The 17,104-nt window shown below is 43.3% G+C and overlaps 2 gene segments (V, D, J or C); both read left to right on the top strand.

The window, feature by feature from the left end:
• Window positions 1-5,573: 5,573 nt before the first annotated feature.
• On the top strand, window positions 5,574-7,657 carry LOC139172772 (immunoglobulin lambda variable 6-57-like). The segment is given in 3 exon segments: window positions 5,574-5,642; window positions 5,815-6,118; window positions 7,327-7,657. Coding segments are annotated over 3 exon segments (684 nt in total).
• A 3,109-nt stretch (window positions 7,658-10,766) lies between these two features.
• On the top strand, window positions 10,767-13,807 carry LOC139172771 (immunoglobulin lambda variable 2-23-like). The segment is given in 3 exon segments: window positions 10,767-11,065; window positions 13,001-13,229; window positions 13,799-13,807. Coding segments are annotated over 3 exon segments (522 nt in total).
• The last annotated feature ends 3,297 nt before the right edge of the window (window positions 13,808-17,104 follow it).

Here is a 17,104-nt window from a genome sequence, read left to right as displayed (position 1 = left end):
GCAAGGAACGCATCTGAGCTGTCAGTGTCAGAACAGCCCTTTTTATACGTTTAAGGCTCGCGCCTAAAAGAAACGGCCGTGCGTCTTAGCCAATCAGACGCGGCCAAGGTTTATTCATAGTTTAAACAGTATTTACAAGGTCTTTTCTTTTACAGAATTTTACATTGGTTATATACAGACTTAACACCCCTCCCTCATTAGTTGAGTCAAACTGTCAATCAGTGAGCCAAGTGACGTAGTCCTCCAATCGATTGGGCCGGCGTGACGTGCGCTCAGACCTGCGCAGATCATTACCGGCTGGTATGTCTATGGTGGAGGTTGGCTCGTCGTTGTCTCCTGTCCGCGGCTGGGCCCAAGTTGGGGCTCTGGCCTGCGGAGACAAGTATGCTGATGGCGCACCGTGCCCAGAAGAGGAGGAAGGCTCGGCGTCGCTGGAGGATGCATCTGGCCGTGGTAAGTCCTTTTGTAATTCCAAAAGTTCGAGTTGCGAATTAATGTCTGCTTGGGGGGAAGAATTTCCGTTAGCGGCCGGCTCTTCATTTGGTGTTATGCGCCCCCTTAAATGATCGATGTGCCGCCTCCATGTGCGGCCATCTTCCAATTGTACCACATAAGATTTTGGGGCTGTTTGTTGCATTATTTTTCCTTTCAGCCAACTCAACCCCCCATCAAAATTTCTAGCAAAAACAAGTTGCCCTAGGTACATATTTCTTTCAGGTGCTATACATGTTTCATTATTTACATTTTGAGTACAATAACGAGGGTGCAACCTGTCCAGGGGGGACCTTATTTTTCGACCCATTAAAATCTCTGCTGGGCTTTTGTTTGTGATGGAATTTGGGGTGATATGCTGCATTAGTAAAAATTGATCTAATTTGTGTTGTATTTCCCCTGGGCCTGCCCTGCGCAAGGCTTCTTTGGCCACACGTACATAACGTTCTGCAAGGCCATTAACCCATGGCGAGTAAGGGGATGTGAGTGCGTGTCTGACCCCTAAGTTGCTTAAAAAACACTCAAATTGTCTGGCAGTCAATTGTGGCCCGTTATCTGAAACTAGGATGTCTGGGCACCCATGTGTGGCAAACAAATGGTATAATGCCTTAATGGTGGCACAAGTAGTAATGTTTTGCATAGCAATGATTTCCACCCATCTGGAGAACGCGTCTACCACAATTAAAAAGTTTTGAGTTCCAATAGGCCCTGCGAAGTCAATATGAATGCGGGACCATGGCCCAGTGGGTCTTTCCCATTCCAGAGGTGTTGTTTTCGGGGGATTGGGTCGTGACTCCTGGCAAGGGTCACAGTTTGCTACCCATTGCTCAATGTCCCTATCTAAACCTGGCCACCACAAGTAACCCCTGGCCAACCCCTTCATTCTGACAATGCCTGGGTGGCCTGCATGCAACATACTTAGTACCTTCTGTTTTAAGGTATTGGGAATGACCACCCTGTCACCCCATAACATGCATCCCTTCAAGTAGGATAATTCCAACCTTTTAGATTTAAATTCTGACAGCCCAGTTTCCTCAGAGTCTCCCAACCATCCTTTTTGAATACAATTGATTACTTTTAACAATAGTGAATCCTTCTTAGTGTGCTCAGCCACCTCTTTGGCAGTGGTCAGGCAGTTTTCCTCAAGGTCAATTAGTAAAACATCCTCTGTGGGGGTTGGATCTGAGACTAACTCGGGCATGGGGCATCTACTTAAGCCGTCAGCATGGTTTATTGATTTTCCCCCCTTATGTGTTAGATGGTATTGGTATCCTGACAGGAATAGAGCCCATCTTATTAATCTAGGGGACATGAAGGGAGGAGTTGGTTTATTGGCAGCTAGAAGACCAAGCAGGGGTTTGTGATCTGTTATTAGTTCAAAGCTCCTCCCACAGAGATAGTAATGGAATTTCTTAACGCTAGAGACTAGGGCCAATGCCTCTTTGTCTAATTGGCTGTAATTTCTTTCTGCCATGGACAATGTTTTAGAAAAGAAGGCGATGGGGGCCTCTGTATTGTTTGGCATTATGTGAGCTAATACCCCGCCAACCCCATACGCCGAAGCATCGCACGTGAGCCTTATTGGCAAAGTTGAGCTATATTGAACCACTACGCTTTTAGAGGTCAATAACTGTTTTATTTTATGAAAAGCTTCGCGCTCCATTGTGCCCCAGGTCCAGGGAACTCCCTTCTGCAGCAGTCGGTGTAGCGGTTCTGCTGCCGTTGCCTTCTGTTTCAGGAAGACAGAATAAAAATTAAGGAGGCCCAGAAATGCTTGGAGTTCTGTCTTATTATTTGGCTCGGGTGCTTTGGTTATGGCCTCTAATTTATCTGCTGTGGGGTGTATTCCCTCACTGTCTATTCTATAGCCCAGAAATTCTATGCTATTGGCTCCCCACACACATTTGTCTGGTTTTACTTTTAACCCCTTAGCTTGCAGTCTAGCCAACACTTCTCTGATGCGCATGTTTAATTCTGCTTGGTTTTTTCCTGATATAAATATATCGTCAAAATATGGGGAGGTTCCTTTTATACCTGCCAATAATCGTTCCATGAAACTTTGGAAAATACCTGGGGCGGTACTGACCCCGAATTGCAGGCGGGTGCACCTGAAAGCACCCCTATGGGTCACTATGGTCTGGGCCAGGGATGTGGCCTCATCGACCGGAAGCTGTTGGTACGCTTGCGCCAGGTCGATTTTTGAAAATACTCTCCCTTCCCCCAAGGAATGTAGCAATTGTTGGACTACTGGGATCGGGTATGGATGGTGTTGAAGGGCTTTATTGATAGTGGCTTTGTAGTCTGCACAGACCCTTAAGGAGCCATCAGGTTTAACTGGGGTGACTATGGGGGTTTCCCATGGCGCTTGTTCTACAGGGACTAAGATGCCCTGGGCAATCAATTTGTCCAATTGGATGTCTAGTTTAGGCAATAGTGGTAGGGGTACCCTGCGAGGCTTAAGTCTGACTGGGGGTACCTTGGGATCTAGAGAGAAGGAGATAGGGGCCCCATTATAGGTGCCCAAAGTAGGGCTGAAAACCTCAGGAAATTCTTGGATAAAGTTAGGAATATCAGGTTCAGCATTTACATGACAAAGACCCAGTATTTCAATACCCAAAGGAGACATCCATGTTAACCCCAGGAGGGAGTGTTTGGCTCCCTCAACCACAATCAGAGGAAGAAAATATTCACAATTTTTAAATTTTACAGGCACATCTACTTTCCCCAAAACAGGTATAATATTACCTTGAAAATCCCTTATTATTAAAGTTGAGTTAACAAAGTCAGTTTTAAGAAAATTTGGCATATACATTTTGAATTTGTCCCAAGGCATAATAGAATGCTTAGAGCCTGTGTCTAATTCTAGGTTACAGGGTTTGTTATTTAAAAGTAGCGAGATGATAATCTTGTTCCCTCCTTTAGCAGTTGCGCAATTTACGTAAGTTTGTGCTTTACCTCGTGCGTAGTCACGGTTAGCGGTAGAGTCGTTTCTGCGATTGAAGCCTCTGGAAAATTTGTTGTCTCGCGGTTGTTGTGCCTGGTTGTTGAAACGTTGTTGGCGGGGTGTAGAGAAGGACTCCTCTGGAAGGGGCGCTCTGCAAGCCTCGGCGATGTGCCCGCGTCGATTGCAGCGGCGGCAAATGGCGTCCCTGAAGGGGCAACGCTGTCGTGGGTGATTTCCTCGGCAACCGGGGCATGGGTTGGAGGGACGTTGGTATCTGGGTTGTCTGGCTTGCTCGGATGGCAGCAGGAGACAGGTGTCGTCGTCCGTGGCAGCTGGGCTGAGGTCATCTGTGGTTTCGGCGCGGGAAACAGCAACGGAGATTTTGGAGACGGTCTCCTTCTTTTCGTGTTCCTTGAGTTCTTTGGCGGCCGCGTCAGCTACTTCGGCTGTTTGAGCCAGCTTGATGACTGACTGAAGCGTTGGGTCGTCCTCTGTCAGGATTTTGTTTCGGACCATCGCATTCTTCATCCCAAAGATCAGAGCGTCTGTGAGGCGAGCTTCTGGGCTGTCAAATTTGCAGTTTGACAGTACCGTGCGAAGTCTCGTGGCGAATTGATTGATTGTCTCAGACTCACGCTGGGTCATCCTGGAAAATTGATGTCTGTAGACTACGGCAGGCTTCGTTGGTTTGAAGTGGTTTGCAAGTCTTGCTTGGAGGTCGTCCCACGGAACGGATTTAGCTGGAAGCGGGTCGGTGAGCGTTTGGACGAGGTCAAAAATCTCAGTCCCGCAATAGTTCAAGAAGATCGCCCGCTTCCTGTCGTCTTCAGCTTCTCCCATTCCTGCCGCTTCTAGGAAGATTTCAAATTTCGCCATGTAGGCGTCCCAAGACAACTTCTCGGGGTCGAAGTAGTCGGGAGCCCGGCCGATCTGGAGGTGATTCATGCTTGACTCGTGGATTCTTCGTTCTCTCGTCGCCAGTGAAATGAATGAGACTCAGACAAGGAGTACAAGATGGTTCCGTTTATTCAGCTCTCTCGAAGTGACTTCAGCAAGGAACGCATCTGAGCTGTCAGTGTCAGAACAGCCCTTTTTATACGTTTAAGGCTCGCGCCTAAAAGAAACGGCCGTGCGTCTTAGCCAATCAGAAGCGGCCAAGGTTTATTCATAGTTTAAACAGTATTTACAAGGTCTTTTCTTTTAGAGAATTTTACATTGGTTATATACAGACTTAACAGGCACAATGGTCAGGAAACAGATAAAAAACAAATTATAATGGAATGAATGGGATAATGTTATGAATATTAATCAATCTAAAGAAATAAATAAATGGATTGAGCTTCCTTTTTATATTGTGGTGGGATACCAGCTCCCATCTTAGTAGTCCATTTGGCCTCTGGACTGAATTTTTGCCAACTCTTGGAGTTCCCTTGGGATGAGCACAATGCTTTTTCAAGAAAACATGAACCTGTGACCCAACATTGGTGGTTTTCATTCTAAATATCCCTGAAATAAGTCACAATTTTTCTGGGAGCCTTGAAGGATCTGTCTCAGCCTGTACAAGGAAGGATAGAGGAGATAAAGCGAGGACAATTCTCATGCACATTTTTATACCAAAGGTGAATGGAGGTCTTTCCAAAATGTTCTCACTCCGCCAAGCAGGATGGCCCCTTCCAAAAGCTGCATCATCAAATCACAATCTAACATCCCTGAAATAAATCACAATTTCCCTGAAAGCCTTGAAGGATCTGTCTCAGCGTCAACAAGGAAGGATGAAGGACATAAAGCGAGGATAATTCTCATGCATGGTTTGTAGACCACAGGTGAACGGAGGTCTTTCCAAAACGTTCTCTCTCAGCCAAGCAGGATGGTCCCTTCCAAAAGCTGCATCACCAAATCACAATCCTCAAAGAGTATAAGAGAAAAACAGAGTTGGAAGGGACCTTGGAGGTCTTCTAGTCCAACCCCTACTCAGACAGGGAGGGACTTTCAAGGGAAGCCCTTTCCCTGTGGCTGAATCAGGCTTTGATATCTGAGCAAGATTCAAGGAGCAGCCAGACCATTTGCATGTATTTGAATCCCCCACTGACAAAAGGCTTAAGAGCCAAGAGCACAGCTGGATCTGCAGACAATTCACTCCTGACCCCATCATCCACCATGGCTCGGCTGCCTCTTATCTTGGCTGTCCTCTCATCTTCCTTGATGGGTAATTTATGTCCTGGGATTTCTATTCTAAAACTGTTGTGACTAAAGCCTCCCTCTGCCTATTGATAATTCATTGATCCATTTCCTAATTTCTGATCCTACCACACATTTCTTCCCATTGAAATGACCATTATGCTGACAGAGTCCTTCCTATCATCTTTGTTGTCTTTCAGGGACTTTCTCCCAAGTTGTCATGACTCAACCAGATTTTGTCTCTGGATCTCCTGGAGGGTCAATCCGACTCACTTGTACTGTAAATAGTGGAACAATTGGGTCATCGGATTCTTTCTGGTATCAACAGAAACCTGGCACTTCCCCCAAACTCCTGATATATCGTGATAGCAGCAGACCCTCTGGAATCTCAGAACGATTCTCCGGTTCTGTTGAAAACTCTAGAAAAACTGCCGTCTTAACCATCTCCAATCTTCAGGCAGAGGATGAAGCTGATTATTATTGCCTGAACTATGCAAGTGCCAAGTGCACAGTGGTACAATTCCATTGAAGAGCTGAACAAAAACCTTGTAGCAGGTGACCTCCGATATGCATGAGTTGTGAATGTGTGACACATTGTTCTTGGTTCCTCTTAACCTCCTCAAACTGCCCGGTGTTTCCTCCCTCCTGTCACTCTGTTTTAGACTCTTGGGGATATGATGACCTCTGAGATTGACAAATTGTGTCTTTACTATTGAAACTGAGCATTTTATATGCTCTAAGCTGATTTGTCTGTCTATTTCTTTCTTTTTTTCTTTGTATGTTTTGTTTGTTTTGACTGTTTTTATATGTAGAAAACAGAATGCATGGGAAAAAGTTTGAATCTTAATCAAACTAAACAAATAAATAAATGGATTGAGCTTCCTTTTTCTATTGTGGTGGGAGACCAGCTCCCATCTTCGTAGTCCATTGGGCCTCTGGGCTGAATTTTTATCTACTCTCGGAGTTCCCTTGGGATGAGCACAAGGATATTTCAGGAAAACATGAACCTGTGACCCAACATTGGTGGTTTTCATTCTAAATATCCCTGAAATAAGTCACAATTTCCCTGAAAGCCTTGAAGGATCTGTCTCAGCCTGAACAAGGAAGGATGGAGGAGATAAAGCGAGGACAATCCTTATGCACATTTTTATACCAACAGTGAACGGAGGTGTTTCCAAAATGTTCTCTCTCAGCCAAGCAGGTTGGTCCCTTCTAAAAGCTGCATCACCAAATCACAATCCTCAAAGAGTATAAGAGAAAAACAGAGTTGGAAGGGACCTTGGAGGTCTTGTAGTCCAACCCCTACTCAGACAGGAAGAACTTTCAAGGGAAGGCCTTTCCCTGTGGTTGAATCAGGCTTTGATATCTGAGCAAGATTCAAGGGCAGCCAGACCATTTGCATGTATTTGAATCCCCCACTGACAAAAGGCTTAAGAGCCAAGAGCACAGCTGGAATTGCAGACAATTCACTCCAGACGCCATCATCCACTATGGCTCAGCTGCTTTTTATCTTGGCTGTCCTCTCATCTTCCCTGATGGGTAATTTATGTCCTGGTATTTCTACCGTAAAACTGTTGTGACTAAAGCCTTCCTCTGCCTACTGATAATGCAGTGATCCATTTCCTAATTTCTGATCCTACCACACATTTCTTCCCATTGAAATGACCATTATGCTGACAGAGTCCTTCCTATCATCTTTGTTGTCTTTCAAGGACTTTCTCCCAAGTTGTCTTGACTCAACCGGCTTCTGTGTCTGGATCTCCTGGAGAGACAATCCGACTCAGTTGTGATATGAGTGGGGGAACAATTGGATCACGGTATTCTTCCTGGTATCAACAGACGCCTGGCACTCGCCCCAAACCCCTGATATATGCTGATAGCAGCAGAGCCTCTGGAATCCCAGAACGATTCTCTGGAGCTGTTGAAGACTCTAGAAAAACTGCCATGTTAACCATCAACAATATTGAGGCAGATGATGAAGCTGATTATTATTGCCTGAGTTATATAAGTGGTGGCAAGTGCACAGTGGTACAATCCTACTGAAGAGCTGAACAAAAACCTCCGATATGCCTGACTTGAAAATATGTGACACATTGTTCTTGGTTCCTCCTAGTCTTCTCAAACTGTCAGGTGTTTCCTCACTTCTGTCACTCTGTTTTAGACTTTGGGGGATATGATGACATCTGAGTTTTAGAAAAATGCTGCAATTGGACTGGGACTTTATGGGGTGGTGGTGGATGGTGTGGGATCAGTTGACCTATAACTGCATCTCATTTAGCCTACAGAGTCACTTCATGTAATGGCCCATTTGGAGACATATTGTCCATCTTTATCCTGTATTCCAATTGTGGGCCGTCTCTCCTCTTCATATTATCAAATGTGTCATGTCCATTTTTTCATTCTTATTAATCATTTTTGCTCCGGGAAGCTTCTTTAGAGTCCATCACTTGAGTTCCCTTCCAGATCTAACTTTTCTATCTCCTTTGAAATTACACCTCCTTGGTGGAATATGTACTTTACTCTCTCTCTCTCTCCCCCTCTGTCTCTCCCTCCCTTTCTCTCTATCTCTCCCTCCTTCTCTCTCTCTCCCTCCCTTCCTCTTTCTCTCTCCCCCTCCATCTCTCTACCTTCCTCTCACTCACTCACTCCTCCCCCTCCCGCCCTCCTCCCCCTCTCTCCCTCCTTTCCTCTCTCTATCCCTCCCTCCATTCCTCTCCCTCCCATCTCTCTCTCCCTCCCCCCCTCTCTCTCAAACTCTAACTCTATCTCTCCATGCACAACAGTTACTAAGTGAAATTAGGAACCCAGTTTGGTCAAATGGAGATAATGGAGATGAGCGTAGCAATGCCTGAGTAATGTCAGAAAATAAGGTAACTTAAAAAGATAAGAGAATGGTAATGATGATTAAACTACTATAAAGAGACTTTAAGAGAAATTGGTACATTATGTTTGAGGAGTGAAAGCCTTATATTATGGTGGGACAATTGCTCCAATCTTAGGAGCTCAGGGAAGCAACTTTTGAATCCTTCACTCTTCCCTTTCACATCTAATGTTTCTCTCCCCTTTGAAATTAAATATTTTTGGCTGAAACTTTGATACTTTTCAGATTGTTTGGTCCAAGTTGTCCTTAATCCTCCCCCTTCTCTTTCAACATCCTACAGAGGAAGAGTCTGGGTTTGTTGTTACAAATGAGTGGTAATATTGGAGATTTAATTAAACTCCTGGGGTCAGCAGTGCCATCATCAGAAACATGACCAAATTAAGAGACTCTTTAAAACCTCTACTCATTTTCCTGGCTCTGTCAATAGTTTCTCCAATTCTGTTTCCTTCCTCTCTAAAATTGCCTACTAGACTAGACTCTCCTTTGAAGATTTCATTGGTCTTAAACATTAGGTGCTTTTTGAAAATATCTCATGTTTGTATTGAGTTAGAATGAGGGTTAAAGTCATAACTATGTCCCCCTATATTCCTATTGTTCCTTCTCATCCACCTCCTTTGGGATAATGAAGAAATAAAATGCAACATGCAGTTTACATAGGATGTAAGTCACTATGCTTCTTCTTTATTCTGACAAAATGAACTTTGGCATCTACATTGCCCAGCCCCCAAAAAAGTATCTTGAGGCTTCGGTGACATAACCAGTAGAGGTCAGGATTGCCATGTTTTCCAAACTTTCTCTGAAACTTTAGTCCACAAAGGTCTAGTTTATAGTGGCTTGTTATTAACTCTGTCATTTATTTTCCTTATCAAATGGCAGAAAACAGGTGAAAATAATATTACAACAGAATGCGCTCAAACAGAAAAAATGGTTCAAACAGAAAAAATACATAAAAATCCTAAAGGAAAAGTAAAACTAGAGACTTCTTCCTTTCTTACCCAAAGATATATAGAAATTATACAAACACTGCACCATAAATCGATGGAACATGAAACCCCTAAAAACAAACTCGTACCTTCCTCAGAAATACCCACAATGAATACAAACATAGTATACGGAAGTCAAGAAAATATACAATTCCACATATTAGACATAAATACCTAATATCAGGACACTGGATAGTGATAGTGCAGAGATGGGCGACCTATAAATTCAATAAATAAATAAAGATAGTCAAGAGAGGGGCTGCATACAAATCTAATAAATAAATAAATAAATATGATTGACAAATTATGTCTTTACTATTGAGTTTTATATGCTCTAAGCTGATTTGTCTGTCTATTTCTTTCTTTTTTTCTTTGTAATTTTTGTTTGTTTTGACTGTTTTTATATGTAGAAAACAAAATGCATAGGAAAAAGTTTGAATCTTAATCAAACTAAATAAATAAATAAATGGATTGAGCTTCCTTTTTACATTGTGGTGGGATGCCAGCTCCCATCTTCATAGTCCATTTGGCCTCTGGACTGAATTTTTATCTACTCCTGGAGTTCCCTTGGGATGAGCACAATATTTTTTCAGGATTTTCATTCTTAATATCCCTGTAATAAGTCACAATTCTCCTGAAAGCCTTGAAGGATCTGTCTCAGCCTCAACCAGGAAACATAGAAGACATAAAGCGAGGACAATTCTCATGCATGGTTTTTACACTACGGGTGAACTGACGTCTTTCCAAAATGTTCTCTCTCAGCCAAGCAGGGTGGTCCCTTCCAAAATCTGCATCACCAAATCACAACCTTGAAAGACTATAACAGAATAACAGAGTTGGAAGGGACCTTGGAGGTCTTCTAGTCCAACCCCCTGCTCAGACAGGGAAGATCTTTCAAGCGAAGGCCTTTCCCTGTGGCTGAATCAGGCTTTGATATCTGAGCAAGATTCAAGGAGCAGCCAGACCATTTGCATGTATTTGAATCCCCCACTGACAAAAGGCTTAAGAGCCAAGAGCACAGCTGGAGTTGCAGACAATTCACTCCTGACCCCATCATCCACCATGGCTCAGCTGCCTCTTATCTTGGTTCTCCTCTCATCTTCGCTGATGGGTAATTTATATCTTGGGATTTCTACTCTAAAACTGTTGTGACTAAAGCCTTCCTCTGCCTACTGATAATTCAGTGATCCATTTCCTAATTTCTGATCCTACCACACATTTCTTCTCATTGAAATAACCATTATGCTGACAGAGTCCTTCCTATCATCCTTGTTGTCTTTCAGGGACTTTCTCCCAAGTTGTCATGACTCAACCGGCTTCTGTGTCCGGATCTCCTGGAGGGTCAATCCGAATCACTTGTACTGTAAATAGTGGAACAATTGGGTCATCGGATTCTTCCTGGTATCAACAGAAACCTGGTACTTCCCCCAAACTCCTGATATATGCTGATAGCTACAGACCCTCTGGAATCTCAGAACGATTCTCTGGAGCTGTTGAAAACTCTAGAAAAACTGCCGTGTTAACCATCTCCAATCTCCAGGCAGAGGATGAAGCTGATTATTATTGCATGAACTATGCAAGTGCCAAGTGCACAATGGTACAATTCCATTGAAGAGCTGAACAAAAACCTTGTAGCAGGTGACCTCCGATATGCCTGACTTGTGAATGTGTGACACATTGTTCTTGGTTCCTCTTAACCTCCTCAAACTGCCCGGTGTTTCCTCCCACCTGTCACTCTGTTTTAGACTCTTGGGGATATGATGACGTCTGAGTTCTAGAAGGATGCTGCCATTGGACTGGGACTTTATGGGGTGGTGGTGGATGGCAGGGGATCAGTTGATCTGTTTTTGCATCTCATTTAGCCTACAGAGTCACTGGGAGTACTTCATGTTATGGACCATTTATAGACATATTGTCCATCTTTATCCTGTATTCCAACTATGGGTCCTCTCTCCTCTTCATCTTATGAAACATCTCACCTGCACCTTTGTGTTCTTATTGAACATTTCTGCTCAGGGAATCTTCTTCCGAGTCTCCCCCACTTTTCCCTTTCAGATCTAACTTTTCTGTCCCTTTTGAAATTGTACCTCCTTGGTCCAAAATGTTCTTTACTCTCCCTCTCTCCCTCCCTTCATCTCTACCTCTCCCCCCTTCTATCTCTTTCCCTCTCCTTCTCTCTCTCTGTCTCCCTCCTTCCGTCTCTTTCCCTCCCTCTCCCTCCCTCCCTGCATCCCTCCCTCTCTATCTCTCAGAGACATAGAATGGGTGAAAGGGAGGAAGGCAGAGAGGGAGGGTGAGAGTTTCTCCCTCCCCCCTTCCTGCCTCCCTCCCTCCCTCTCTCCCCCTCCGTCTGTCTCTCTCTCCCCCTCCCTCCCTTTCTATCTCTCCCTCCCTCCTCTCTCTCCCTCCCTCCATTGCTCTCTCTCTCCCTCTTTCTCTCTCTCTCTCCCTCCTTCTCTCTCTCTCTCTCCCTCCATAAGTGAAATTGGGAACCCAGGAAATAAAACCTTTGGTTTTTGTTATTTTTGGTCAAGTGGAGAGAATGCAGATGACCCTAGCAATGCCCGAAGAACATCAGACAATAAGGTAACAGAAAAAGAGAAGAGAACAATGATAAAACCATCATAAAGAGACATAAAGTGAAATGGGTATGTTAGGTTTGAGAAAAAAAACCTTATTATGGTGGGACACTAGCTCCAATCTTAGTAGTTCATGTGGGCTCTGAACTGAATTTTTATGTACTCTTGGACTCAACTTGTGACTCAACATAGACAACTGTCATTCCTAGAATCCATGGAATAAGTCCAAATTTCCCTGAAAGCTGAGAGGGATCTTTCTCCACCTGAACAAGGAAGGACGCACGCTTCCTACCTTGGAGGTCTTCTGGCCCAACCCCCTGTTCAGACATGCAGGGACTTTCAAGGGAAGGCCATTCCTTGTAGCTGAAGCAGGCTGTGATATATGAGGAAGATTCAATGAGCAGGAAGATCATTTGCATAAATTTGATCTCTCCACTGATAAAAGGCTTAAGGCAGAGAGGACAAAAGGATCTGCAGACAATTCACTTCTGACCTCATCTCCAACCATGGCTTGGCTGCCACTTCTTCTCATCTTTTCCTCCTCTTTTATGGGTAATTTATGTCTTGGGATTTCTACTAACAAATGCTGTGATTATAGCCTACCTCTCTCTACTGATAATTCAGAAATCAATTTCTTAATTTCTGTTCCTACCACAATTTTTTGGATTGAAATGTGGATTTTGCTGATACATTCTTTCATCTTTGTTGTCCTTCATGAACTTTTTCACATGTTGTCTTGACTCAACCTGCTGATAATTCAGTGATGCATTTTCCAATTTCTGATCCTACCACACATTTATTCTCATTGAAATTATGGCTATGCTGATACAGTCTTTCATCTTCCTTGTCTTTCAGGGACTTTCACCCAAGTTGTCTTGACTCAACCAGAATCTGTGAATGGGTCTCTTGGAGGATCAATCTGAATCACTTATTCTATAAACAGTGGGACACTTGACACAGGGGATTCCTCCTGGTATCAACAGAAGACTGGAAATGCCCCCAAACTCCTGATATATGGTGATAGCAGCTTAGCCTCTGGGATCCAAGAACGATTCTCCGGTTCTATTGAAAACTCGAAAACATCTGCTGTGTTAACCATCTCCAATCTTCAGGCAGAGGATGAAGCTGATTATCATTGCCTGTATTATATAGGTGGTGGCAAGTGCACAATGGTACAATCCCACTGAAGAGCTGAACAAAAACCTTGTAGCATCTGACCTACCGACAAGGATGACTAGCCAATGTGTGACATCTTGTTCTTGGTTCCTCTTAGCCTTGTAACATTCTCAGATGCTTCCTTTCAGTTCTCACACCCACTTATACTCTTAGGGATGTAATGATATCTGAATTCCAGAAGGGTGTTATAATCGGTCTGGGATTTCATGGGGGATGGAATGAAAGGGATCAATTGAATAATGGATTATGAAAAATTTAATACAGAGATTCACCCAGATCATTTCTGATAATAGTTGTATGGAGAGAACAGACATATTGTGGATGTTTATCCCACATTCCAACTACAACCTAGCTACGTCCTTTTCTTCTCTGTTTATCTCAATAGTGATGGATTTTCTAAGATCAACCCTTCTGATCTGGAACGCTCCCATTTTGGTTCTTATTGATCAATTCTGATCAGAGAAGGTTCATTGGAGTCCTCCACTCTCCTCTTTCATATGTAATGTTTCTCTCCCCTTTGGGATGACACCACTTTGACTGAAATTTTCTCTTTGCTCCCTTTCAGATCTTTTGATCCAGGTTGTCCTTAATCTTCCCCCTTCTCTTTCAGCATCCTACAGATAAACAGTCGGGATTGGTTGTAACAAAATGAGTAGCAATATTGGAGATTTAATGCAACTCCTGGGATCAGTAGAAATATGAGCAAAATAAGAGACTCTTTAAAACCTCCAATCATTTCTCACATTCTGTCAATATTTTCTCCCATTCTGTATCTTTCAGCATCTTCAGTCCCTCTCAAACTGCCTACAACTGGACTCTCCTTTGTTCATTTCGTTGGTCTTAAACATTGGGTGTTTTGGGGAAAAAAAATTCCCATGGTTTTATGGGGTTAGAATTAGTTAAGATCATAACTATGTTTCCCTATATTCCCATTCTTTCTTCTCATCCACCTCTTTTAGAATAATGGAAAAAAATAAAATTCAACATGCTATTTACATATGATGCTTCATCTTTAATTTGACAAAGAGAACTTTGGTGTCTACTTTGCCCAACACCAAAAAATTATCTTGAGGCTTCGGTGACATAACCAGTAGAGGTCAGGATTGCCATGTTTTCAAAACTTTCTCTGAAACTTTAATCTGCACCATTCTAGTTTAAAGAGGTTTGTCAGTTATTTCCCTTCTCAATGGGCACAATGGGCAGGAAACAGATAAAAATCAAATTATAATGGAATGCATGGGAAAGAGTATGAATATTAATCAATCTAAAGAAAGAAAGAAATGGATTGAGCTTCCTTTTTATATTGTGATGGGACACCAGCTCCCATCTTAGTAGTCCATTTGGCCTCTGGACTTAATTTTTGTCTACTCTTGGAGTTCCCTTGGGATCAGCATAGTGATTTTTCACGAAAACAGGGACCTGTGACCCAACATTGGTGGTTTTCATTCCTAACATCCCTGAATTAAGTGACAATTTCCCTGAAAGCCTCGCAGGATCTGTCTCAGGCTTAAACATGCCTGGGATAAACATAGATCCATCCTAAAATAAATACAAGAAATAGTATAAGGGCAGACTAGATGGACCATGAGGCCTATTTCTTCTGTCAATCTTCCATGTTTCTATGTTTATGTCCTTCATCCTTCCTTGTTGAATTCAGTTACTGTGGATTTAGCAATCATGTCTGCTGGAAGTTTGTTCCAAGCATCTACTATTCTTTCAATAAAGTAATATTTTCTCACGTTCTAATCTTTGCCCCAGCTAACCTCAGATAGTGCCCCCTTGTTCTTTTGTTCACTTTCCTATTAAAAACACTTCCCTCCTGAACCTTATTGAACCCTTGAAAATATTTAAATGTTTTGATCATGTCCATCTTTTCCCTACTGTCCTCCAGACTATACAGATGGAGTTCATGAAGTCTTTCCTGATAAGTTTTATGCTTTAGACCTCCCACCATTTCTGTATCCTGTCTTTGGACCCGTTCAATTTTATAAAGTGAGGACAATTCTCATTCACACTTTTTATACAGCAGGTGAACTGATGTCTTTCCAAAATGTTCTCTCTCAGCCAAGCAGGATGGTCCCTTCCAAAAGCTGCATCACCAAATCACAATCTTGAAAGACTATAACAGAATAACAGAGTTGGAAGGGACCTTGGAGGTCTTCTAGTCCAACCCCTGCTCAGACAGGGAGGATCTTTCAAGGGAAGGCCTTTCCCTGTGGCTGAATCAGGCTTTGATATCCTAGGAAGATTCAAGAAGCAGCCAGACCATTTGCATGTATTTGAATCCCCCACTGACAAAAGGCTTAAGAGCCAAGAGCACAGCTGGATCTGCAGACAATTCACTCCTGACCCCATCATCCACCATGGCTCGGCTGCCTCTTATCTTGGCTGTCCTCTCATCTTCCTTGATGGGTAATTTATGTCCTGGGATTTGTACTCTAAAACTGTTGTGACTAAAGCCTTGTTCTGCCTACTGATAATTCATTGATCCATTTCCTAATTTCTGATCCTACCACACATTTCTTCCCATTGAAATGACCATTATGCTGACAGAGTCCTTCCTATCATCTTTGTTGTCTTTCAGGGACTTTCTCCCAAGTTGTCATGACTCAACCAGATTTTGTCTCTGGATCTCCTGGAGGGTCAATCCGACTCACTTGTACTGTAAATAGTGGAACAATTGGGTCATCGGATTCTTCCTGGTATCAACAGAAACCTGGCACTTCCCCCAAACTCCTGATATATTATGATAGCAACAGACCCTCTGGAATCTCAGAACGATTCTCCGGTTCTGTTGAAAACTCTAGGAAAACTGCTGTGTTAACCATCTCCAATCTCCAGGCAGAAGATGAAGCTGATTATTATTGCATGAACTATGCAAGTGCCAAGTGCACAGTGCTACAATTCCATTGAAGAGCTGAACAAAAACCTTGTAGTAGGTGATCTCCGATATGCCTGACTTGTGAATGTGTGACACATTGTTCTTGGTTCCTCTTAACCTCCTCAAACTGTCAGGTGTTTCCTCACTTCTGTCACCCTTTTTTAGACTCTTGGGGATATGATGCCGTCTGAGTTCTAGAAGGATGCTGCCATTGGACTGGGACTTTATGGAGTGGTGGTGGATGGCAGGGGATCAGTTGATCAATTTTTGCATCTCATTTAGCAGACAGAGTCACTGGGAGTACTTCATGTAATGGCCCTTTTGTAGACATATTGTCCATCTTCATCCTGTATTCCAACTATGGGCCTTCTCTCCCCCTCATCTTATCAAACATCTCATCTGCATGAACACATTTTGGTTCTTATTGGTCATTTCTATTTGGGGAAGCTTCTTCTGAGTACATCACTCTTTCCTTTCATATAAAACATTCTATCCCCTTTGAAAAAAAATTTCACCCTCCTTGGTGAAAAAAATCCTTGACTCTCTCTCTCCCTCAGTCTCTCCCTACCTTTCTCTCTAAGTCTCCCTCCTTTTCTCTCTCTCATTTCCTCTCTCTCCCTCCCTCCCTCTGTCTGTCTCCCTCCATCCATCTCCCTCCCCTTCTCTCCCTCCCTCCCCCTCTCCCTCCCTCCCTCCCTCTCTCTCCCTCCATCTCTACTTCCCCCTCTCCCTCCCTTGCTCTCTCTCTCTCTCCCTCTCTATATTTCCCCCTCTCCCCCAATCACTCTCTCTCCCTCCGTCCTTGTCTCTCTCACTCCCTCTCTCTCTCTCTCTCTTTCTTTCTCCCTCCCTCCCTATCTCTCCCCATACTCCACAGTTACTTAGTGAAATTGGGAACCCAGGAAAAATATAATCTTTCTGTTCTTGTTACGTTTGGTCATTTGGAGATAATGGAGATGAGCCTAGCAATGCCTGATGAATGTCAGAGAC

Source organism: Erythrolamprus reginae, chromosome 10 (genome assembly GCF_031021105.1).
Source record: "Erythrolamprus reginae isolate rEryReg1 chromosome 10, rEryReg1.hap1, whole genome shotgun sequence".
Taxonomy (NCBI): Eukaryota; Metazoa; Chordata; class Lepidosauria; order Squamata; family Dipsadidae; genus Erythrolamprus; species Erythrolamprus reginae.
The sequence above is the reverse complement of the archived record's forward strand: the minus strand, read 5'-3'. Positions and strand labels throughout refer to the sequence as shown.